We start from the raw sequence: 8,670 nt of genomic DNA on the forward strand, positions 1-8,670 counted from the left end.
CCGGGTCAGCTTGACTCCGCCGCAGGCACTGCTCAGACTCTGCCAGGGGCTTTCTGCTTCCCCTTCAGGCACGTCCGCATCCCACATTTGCTTGCAGTCCCACATCTGGCGGCCGGGGCCATCAGTCTCTCCTTTTTAGGGGCCCAAGGAAGGCCGGATACCTCGTGTCTAAATTACACTGAGGGCCAGCCAGGGCTGTGCAGCCCTTTGCGGGTGTGTGTGTGTGTGGGGGGGGTGGGGGCTCATCATCAGATCTGGGGCTTCCGTGTGGCCTGAGAGAGCACATTCAGTATTACACTTACATATCTAGAAAATAGTAGGGCAGACGGGGCAAGAAAACCACTCTGATTGCTTTCCTAAAACAGATCTCAGAAAGTAAAACTCCCTGCCCCAGGGCTTTGTCTCTCGTAGACTCCTGTAAAGGCTGGGGAGAAAGATATAGACAAAGCAGGGCTTGGAGAGAGCATGGGGAGAGGAGAGGTGGGACGGGATTTTTAGGGTTATTCTGGGGAGGTAGGCTTAGGAAGGGTGAGCAACCCCTCAGCGGGGTGCCTTGGTTTCAGCTAGGATGTTTTCCTCCAGGTAGCAGCACCAAGGAGCCCAGAGAAAGCAAGTGTCCCGGCTCACAGAAGCTCCAGGTAACGTCTTGTGTAACTCAGGAAGCTGGCCCTTGCTCTGTTCACTTTGCAGCTTCTCAGGGCGCTGCAGTGATAAAGACTTCCGCCCTGTCCCTCTGGGGAGCTCCCCCCCACCCCCCACACACACCTCACCCCCCCACACCCATGCCAGCTAGCCTGGAGGGCTGCCTGTCCTGGCTTTTGTCTCCCTGAGCCTCCCGCAGACAAAGGGTCTCAAACAGTGCTGTCTTTAGCTTTTTTCCACCAAGGACCCCATAGTTTTAGAGGTTGCAGAGTAAACATGCTGTATTTTAGGTAAAGTACATGCTGTATTTTAAGTTTATTTCTTTATTTTGAGAGGAGAGAGTGGGGGGTAGAGGGCAGAGGGAGAGAGAAAATCCCAAGCAGGCTCATTACTTTCAGCAGAGCCCCCATGCAGGCCTTGAACCCAGAGCCTAGTGCGGAGCGTGAACCCAGGAGGCGTGAGTTCATGACCTGAGCTGAAGCCAGATGCTTAACCAACTGAGCCATCCTGGTGCCCCCTCTGTAGTTTTTTTTTTTTTTTTTTTTTTTTTTTTAACGTTTCTTTATTTTGAGAGAGACAGAGACAGCTTGAGCAGGGGAAGGATAGAGAGAGAGAAGGATAGAGAGAAAGAGAATCCCAAGCAGGCTCCACGCTGCCAGCTGCAGAGCCCAACGTTTGAACCCACAAACTGTGAGATCATGACCTGAGCCCAAACCAAGAGTCAGACGCTCACCCGACCGAGCCACCCAGGCACCCCATTTGTTTTTCATTTTGATTGAAGATCTTCAGGCAGACCCCTTTCACTTTCCTGACTCTCCCCACCGTGATCTTCCTTACCTGCTCAACGCAGGCCCAGGTCACTTATTACCTTCTATATGTTCACGCTATGTTATGTTTCTGGTTTATTCTTGGTCTTTTGTCTCTAGGATATAGAGTTTCCATGAGGATGGTAATTTTGTCTTTTTCGCTCATTGATGTATCTCTAGTACCTGGAGGAGTAGCTGGTACATAGTAGGTATTCAGCAAGTATTTGTTGAAAGAATGGATAAAAACGCACATGTTTTTTTTTCTTAGAATTTATTTTTTAAAGTAATCCCTACACCCAACATGGGGCTTGAACTCACAACCCCTAGATCAAGAGTCACACGCTCTACAGACTGAGCCAGCCAGGCCCTCCAAAACTGCACATAACTTTTGACCATTAGGCTGTTAGCGCTCTAGCATGGGGCCTGGCATAAAGTAGGCACTTCCTAAATATTCGTTAATGTATAGCGTTTCGAGCCCACCATACCATTTCGAGACATTTGTCCTATAGATCTGCTCACACATTAATACATATTAGTTACAGATATTAATAGCATATTAGTTAACATTAATTGCAACCTTTTTTTTTAACGTTTATTTTTGAGAGAGAGAGAGAGAGAGAGAGAGAGAGAGAGAGAGAGAGAGAGAGTGTGAGCGGGGGAAGGGCAGAGAGGGAGGGAGACACAGAACCGGAATCAGGCTCCAGGCTCTGAGTTGTCAGTACAGAGCCCAATGCCGGGCTCAAACTCACGAGCTGTGAGATCATGACCTCAGCCAAAGTCAGGTGCTTAAGTGACTGAGCCACCCAGGTGCCCCTAATTGCAACTTTTTGTAAAAACCAAACTACTGGCAATCAAGATGTCCATCACGAAAAGACCTGGGTTAGGTACATTTGTACTCTACACACCATAGTACCAGGCAGCTATTAAGAATAGGGTGTACAATGTACAGATTAAATAGAATAGTCCTTTGCTGGGGCGCCTGGGTGGCTCAGTCGGTTAAGCGGCCGACTTCTGCTCAGGTCATGATCTCGCACTCCGTGAGTTCGAGCCCCGAGTCGGGCTCTGTGCTGACAGCTCAGAGCCTGGAGCCTGTTTCAGATTCTGTGTCTCCCTTTCTCTGACCCTCCCCTGTTCATGCTCTGTCTCTCCCTGTCTCAAAAATAAATAAAACGTTAAAAAAAATTAAAAAAAAAAAAAGTAATATTAAAAAAAAAAAGAATAGTCCTTTGCTACCAAATGTAAGTTTTTTTTGTTGCTGAGACCTGAGAGAAAATCATTCTGGGGATCCTCCTAAAAAAAACAATCCCAATGGCATTCCTATACAGATACAAGAAGTTTTACGTAACATGATGTCATATTTTGTACGACATCGCTCAGAGTAGACGGAGGACTGTTTACTAAGCAAAAGGTCAAGAAAGACCTAGGTATCGTCTGTCAAATTGGCTTCTTGACCATGACTGGACATTATACAGATCACGTTTCTGATTCTTGGAAGCATTTGGAGCATGGTAATTACTCTTTGTTGCAGATTGAGAGAAGATTTATGTGATATAGACATTCAGATGCATGATGGGGAGGAAAAAAATCATCAAAATGGTTATCAAAACAGGAGAGGTGATAGAGTGCAAAGTTACTGCAATTCCATGCTTTTTCCCTCAATAGCGGATCAACAATTTCCTTTCGGAGAATGGAATATGCATGTGGATTCCATTTGAAGGTAGAAGAGATTCCAAATTCACTCAACCGGGCATAAAAAGCAAGGTAGGTCTACACATACTGCTTTAGAAAGGTGTCTAAGACATACTGAGATGAAGAAGGCAGAGTTTGGGAGTCCAGGCTGCAGAATAGTACGGTCCCACATACATAAAATAAAAGGAAACACATTCGTATATGTCCAGTTTAAGGGACTATTTTACAAGTGGTTGCCTCTGGAGTGGGGTAGGAAGTATTTCATTTGATTTCGTTCTTTCCTTTTGGATTCTGCGCAGGTTGCTTGTATACCTTTTTCAGTTTGAAAAGACAAATTCTCATCGACCATTCCCTCCTCATTCGGAGAAGGTGGGTCCTCAGAAGAGCCCCCCCCCCCCCCACCTATGAACCCCCTGTGGTCAGCAGTTACTTCTGCCTGGTCAGAGATAGGACTACTGGGTCAGGGCGTTGGCACGTGTTCTGAAGACAAGCAAGGAAGACACAAAAGTGACCTCTGAATTTTTTATTGGCCTCCCGTTCCCCAAAGGGTAGCCTGCTTCTGCTGCTTCAACGCCTCAGAACTTTGGTGTCGTTGGTCTCAGACACCACTTTGCCGTCCACGATCCTGCGGGTGGTGGTCTTCTGGATGGTTTGAAAGGAGTTGCTGGTATCCAGGGCGTCGCTAAGACTGTCACAGAAGACCAAGCCCCAGTTATAAACAGCTCGCAGAGTAGAAGGGAGTCAAGGAAGAGGAGGAAAAATGCCTCCTGATCCCTGCCTCTATCTCCACACTCTGTTTGGCCGCTTCCTCCAGAAAAGGGAAACCCAAAGCCAAACTCCACGTGTGCTCTAAGTACGGCTGGGGCAATACTCAGTCTGTTCTCTTCTCCAGGGAGGGAGCCTCTGAAGCTCTTACTTACTCCCTTGGAGATGCAGGAGCCCACACAGAGCACCGGCCCAGTGCTCAGTGGACACCGATGCGCAGGGATGAGGGGGGCGGGATGGGTTACAAAAGCTCAGACTCTGGGGGATAAGTGTATCCTGACCCCAGCTTGTGAGGGTGGGAGGAGAGCCCCATTTACCTGAAGTCCTCCCCGTCTTCCAGCAGGCGACGGTAGGTGGCGATCTCAGCCTCCAGCTTGACCTTGACATTGAGCAAGGCCTCGTACTCCTGGGCCTGCCGCTGCCCCTCTGTCCGGGTCTGGGACAGCTCTGACTCCAGGTGCAGCAGGACCCCGTTGAGCTGCTCCATCTGCAAGGTGTAGCGGGCCTCCACCTCCCTCAAGCTGTTCTCGAAGCTGGCCTTCTGCAGGGGCGCAGAGAGGAGGGGCGGGTGAGCCCCGAGATGGGGTGGAGGGAGTGTCTCCACAAATTTTTCAGCAGAACAGTCCAAATCCCACGACCATTCATCCCTTCACTCTCGGAAACGTCTTCGAGAACTTAGGGTGTGCCAGATACTAGGGTCGTGGGTAGGAGCAGTGGGAAAATGCAAAGAGAAACCATCCTTTCTGAGCATAAGGGACTTAAAATGGAAGGGAGTAGGATTTGGGCTGAGATAGGACTGGGTCTGCGGCTGACAGAGGGTGGGACCAAGAGTAGTTGGGGCAGGTGATGTGAGGACTCTCACCAGGTTTCTCATCGAGTCCAGGTTGATCTCCAAGGACTGGACCGTGCGTCTCAGCTCCTTGAGGGTCTTCTCAGCTTCTGCTATCTCAGCAGTCTGGGAGGTGATCACTGTGGTGCTCTCCTCAATCTGCAGGGACAAGAGAGTCCTCAGGTCCCTCCTTCTCCGTCTGCTTCCCTTCCACACCCTCAGGCCTCTGCGCCTAGCCTGGCACCCATCCCTTCCCTTCATGCACCTGCTGGGACCAGTACTTGTCCAGCTCCTCTCGGTTCTTCTTAGCCAGCTCTTCATACTGGGCCCGGATGTCCGCCATAATCTTGCTGAGGTCCTGAGATTTGGGGGCATCCAACTCCACGGTCAACCCTGAGTTGGCAATTTGGTTTTGCAGACCCTTTACTTCCTGAAGGAGAGAGGACCAGAGTGAGGAAAGAGGGGACTCGGGGCCAGAACTCCAGGAAGGCTCCACCTCTGCAACTGTCTCTTGCAGGAGGCCTGCGGGGTCAGTTGGAGACAGGAACAGAGAAGACTCTCGGCTTTGTGCTCTGCGCGATGCCAGGTCTGGGCTTTCTACTCCAGATGGATAAAATGGCACCACTCACTATCACCCACAGGTGGTTTCTCTCTTCTCACTTTGCTCTGTCCCTGCATCCACCCTCCTTCCACAAACCTGCTCCTCGAACGTTCTTCCAGGAAGCCCTGCCAGCTCTACCTGCTCTCACTCCCCCCTCAGCCCTCACCCCTAGTTCTAGTTGCTTCTACCTTTTGTCCTCACCTCGCTCTCTCACCCATGTCCTCTTGACCCCCTCACGCTGTCATTCAGGTGACCCACTGAGTGTGGCAGCCGTGTGATTCAGAAGAGCCCAGGCTGGGAGTTCTAGGCTTCCCTGTAAGCTACTTACAGGTGACCCGGCCCATCTATTCCCCCACCCAGACTTGTTTGGCCCCCTGCTTGCCTCCTCATGGTTCTTCTTCATGAAGAGCAACTCTTCCTTGAGAGCCTCGATCTCTGTCTCCAGCTGCAGCCGAGTGACATTGGTGTCATCAATGACCTTGCGGAGCCCATGGATGTCACTCTCCACAGACTGGCGCATGGCCAGCTCCGTCTCATACCTGTGGGAGTGGAGGCGATCAGAGGGGCCTCATTTCTGTTCCAGAACCTTCTCGGGCCATGCCACCTAATAGCGCCCCTATGGCCATTGCAAACTATGGAGTTTGCAGTGACCTGATTTTGACTCAGCAACCTGAGTCAAGATCAGGTGCTAATCCTCTGGGCACCGTTCTTGGCACCTGGGGGACAGTATTCTTTAACTGCGTTACATGAATGAATAAACTGATGGAGCTTAACTCTCTCTTATCCACCCAGCTCCGACCACAGCTGAAGATCCCACTGTGAGCCCCTGCCTGACCCAGCCTGTAACAGACCGTTCTTGGCCCCACCCTCAGCTCCCTAGCACCCTGAGGCTTACTTGACCCTGAAGTCATCAGCAGCAAGACGGGCATTGTCAATCTGCAGAACGATGCGGGCATTGTCCACAGAATTTGCAAAGATCTGGGGGATTGTAGAGAGGTTGCTCCATAAATGGGAAATCAATGATGGGCTGAGCATGGGAAGGTGTTATGTGTCTGAGCGACACTTCCTGGTCCCGAGGAATAGCCAGAGGCTCTTCTTGAACACCTATCCCCTTCCACCTGTGTCCCTCACACTGTTCCCTCCTTTCATGGAGTCCCAAATCCCAGAGCTCCCACGGGTCTCCCACTGCCCGTTTTTGGGGCCTCTGCTGGCCTTCCCGCCCTAAAGTAACAAGTCCTCTCTCTGGCCCTCTCCTGGCATTTTTTCCCAGGTGCACCTGCTCACCTCTCCCCGGCTCCCCCCATTGGCCCCTCCCACAGGTAGGCCTCCTGTTTACTCCTAGATGACTCAGCCTTAGCCACATCCGCTTAACCCTCCAACTGTCTCCATTTGGCCAGAAGCCAGAGGGTCCTTTTTATGGGGCCTTGCCTCACCTCCTTCCATGTGTCTACTTCCTCTGCAAGGCTTCCCCCCTCTCCCCTTCCCACCACCTGCTGGGAAAGGGCCTAACCATGCCCAGTCGCCACCCTTGGGGTCCCAGGGGACAGGGGGATGTATGGAAATGCAAGGCTTGCCGACACCCTACCTGGGGAGCAGGGGGCGGAGTAGTGGGCGGGGTGGCGAGGGAAAGCGGGAAGGAGTCAAGGCACCCCCACCCCTATTAAAATTCCTATCCTTGGGGGAGGCGGGGGAGAAACAGGGAGTGGATAACTGGAGGGTCAAACATGGCTGGGGGTCGGGGGAGGCCCCCTTACCTGAGCCCTCAGCTCCTCGATGGTCTTGAAGTAGTGCCCCCAGTCTCTGACCTGAGGTCCCTTCTTCTCCAGGTGTTCCCGGATTTTGATCTCCAATCTCTGATTATCAGCCTCCAGGCTCCTCACCCTCTCCAGGTAGGAGGCCAGGCGGTCATTCAGGTCTTGCATGGTCTCCTTCTCGCCCTGGATGCCCCCGATGCCCGCCAGAGCCCCGGTCATCACGGCGGCCATGCCCCCGGACCCCCAGCCGCTCCGGAAGCTAGAGGAGCGGGATATGGAGATCCGGGAGCCTGAGCCCCCGGCGCCTGCATAGACGCTGGCTGCACTGCTGACCGGCCGGACCCGGTGGTTGGACCCCTGCACCGAGCCCACGGACCGGTAGTTGGAGGAGAAGATAGAGTGGGTGGTGAAGCTCATGCTGTTCTAGGAGTAAGAGGAGAGGCCAGGACTCAGGCTCGGGCCACGAGGGGGGTCAAGTCCGCGACTCAAGTTATATCGCCGAGGGAGGGGGTGGGGACCGGCCCGGGCAGGCCCCGCCCCCGCCACCAAGTCGCCTGGAAGCTTGGGCCACAGGTGGATCGCGGCGGGACTCCACGCCCTCCGTTCCCGCCCCCCACCCCAGCCTCCCTTCCCCCAGCCTCCTCAGCACCTTCCCGCCAACGCCATCCTCGACCGTTCTGGGGGTGGGGGGGCGGGAGGAGGGGAATAACCTGGACCGACCAGGGCCGCAGGTGGAGTCGGCTTTGGCGGTGTAATTTCGGGGCAGGAAATGACGTTATTACACCCCCCCCCCTTTCCCAGGTAGAGGAGGTCCCCGCCGGTTGCAAATTTGGGCGTTTTTAGGGGACGAGTGAGTGAAGTCGGGTGTGAATCTCTGTAACTACCTTCAGCCTGCAGCCCAAGGTCCCACCTGCAGAGGAGACCGAGGGGGGATCCCTGAGCCCCAGGAATGCTGGGGAAGAAAAGTTGGGGGCTGGAGAAGAGGAGGAGAAGCTCAATCCTGAGCCCCAGATCTGCTGTTGTACACACTCGACCCCCACCTCACTTGGTTCCCAAACACGCCCACTTGCCCGTCACACTCACATCACATAGACGTGTCTCGTCAAACACCGGCAAACACGTTCACTCACTGCGTGGATTCAGACCCCTGGAAACAAACTGATTCTCTGAATCCCCTCCCTCTTGCACCTCTCCCCTCCACTCACTGCCTTGGAAGCCTGCCCTCAGTGGGACACTTTGTGATTTAAACAAGGGACACTCTTCCCTTCTAAACATCTGTGTATCAGACTTCCCCCGCACCCTTGGGTAAACAAATCCTTCCTGAGCGCTTTACAGTTCAATAAATATTTGTTGGGCCCATATTGTGTGTCAGAGCCTGCTCTAGTCGCTGCCGAGAGGACCGCAGTGTAACAGACACTTGAAATCCCTCCCGAAGATTGTAATGTGTCCACATGGTGCAGAGTCGAAGAGGACGGACGTGCACGCCTAGAAATATTCCAGCTGAGTGAGACTCAGTCATTCTGGCCAGCCCCCTCCCCGTCCTTACTAGGATTTTTCTGCAGATACCCTCCTTCCCGCCCTCCT

At 53.0% G+C, this 8,670-nt stretch overlaps 1 protein-coding gene and 1 long non-coding RNA gene across 2 annotated transcripts; one reads left to right on the top strand and one right to left on the bottom strand.

Annotated features, from left to right (window-relative positions):
- The first annotated feature begins 580 nt into the window (after window positions 1-580).
- LOC147579150 (uncharacterized) lies at window positions 581-6,936 on the top strand. The gene is made up of 4 exons (XR_015253611.1): window positions 581-638; window positions 3,111-3,209; window positions 3,437-5,372; window positions 6,603-6,936. It is a non-coding gene; the product is annotated as an uncharacterized LOC147579150 (long non-coding RNA).
- On the bottom strand, window positions 3,646-7,623 carry KRT18 (keratin 18). Its single transcript, XM_025930317.2, has 7 exons — window positions 7,087-7,623; window positions 6,228-6,310; window positions 5,715-5,871; window positions 4,997-5,161; window positions 4,765-4,890; window positions 4,220-4,443; window positions 3,646-3,825 (listed from the first exon to the last, which is right to left on the bottom strand). The coding sequence occupies exons 1-7, from the start codon at window positions 7,501-7,503 to the stop codon at window positions 3,705-3,707; spliced, it is 1,293 nt and encodes a 430-aa protein (XP_025786102.1). The 5' UTR covers window positions 7,504-7,623; the 3' UTR covers window positions 3,646-3,704.
- Between the last annotated feature and the right edge of the window lie 1,047 nt (window positions 7,624-8,670).

The sequence above is a fragment of the Puma concolor genome, chromosome B4, assembly GCF_028749965.1.
Source record: "Puma concolor isolate L17-30 chromosome B4, mPumCon1.1.hap2, whole genome shotgun sequence".
Taxonomy (NCBI): Eukaryota; Metazoa; Chordata; class Mammalia; order Carnivora; family Felidae; genus Puma; species Puma concolor.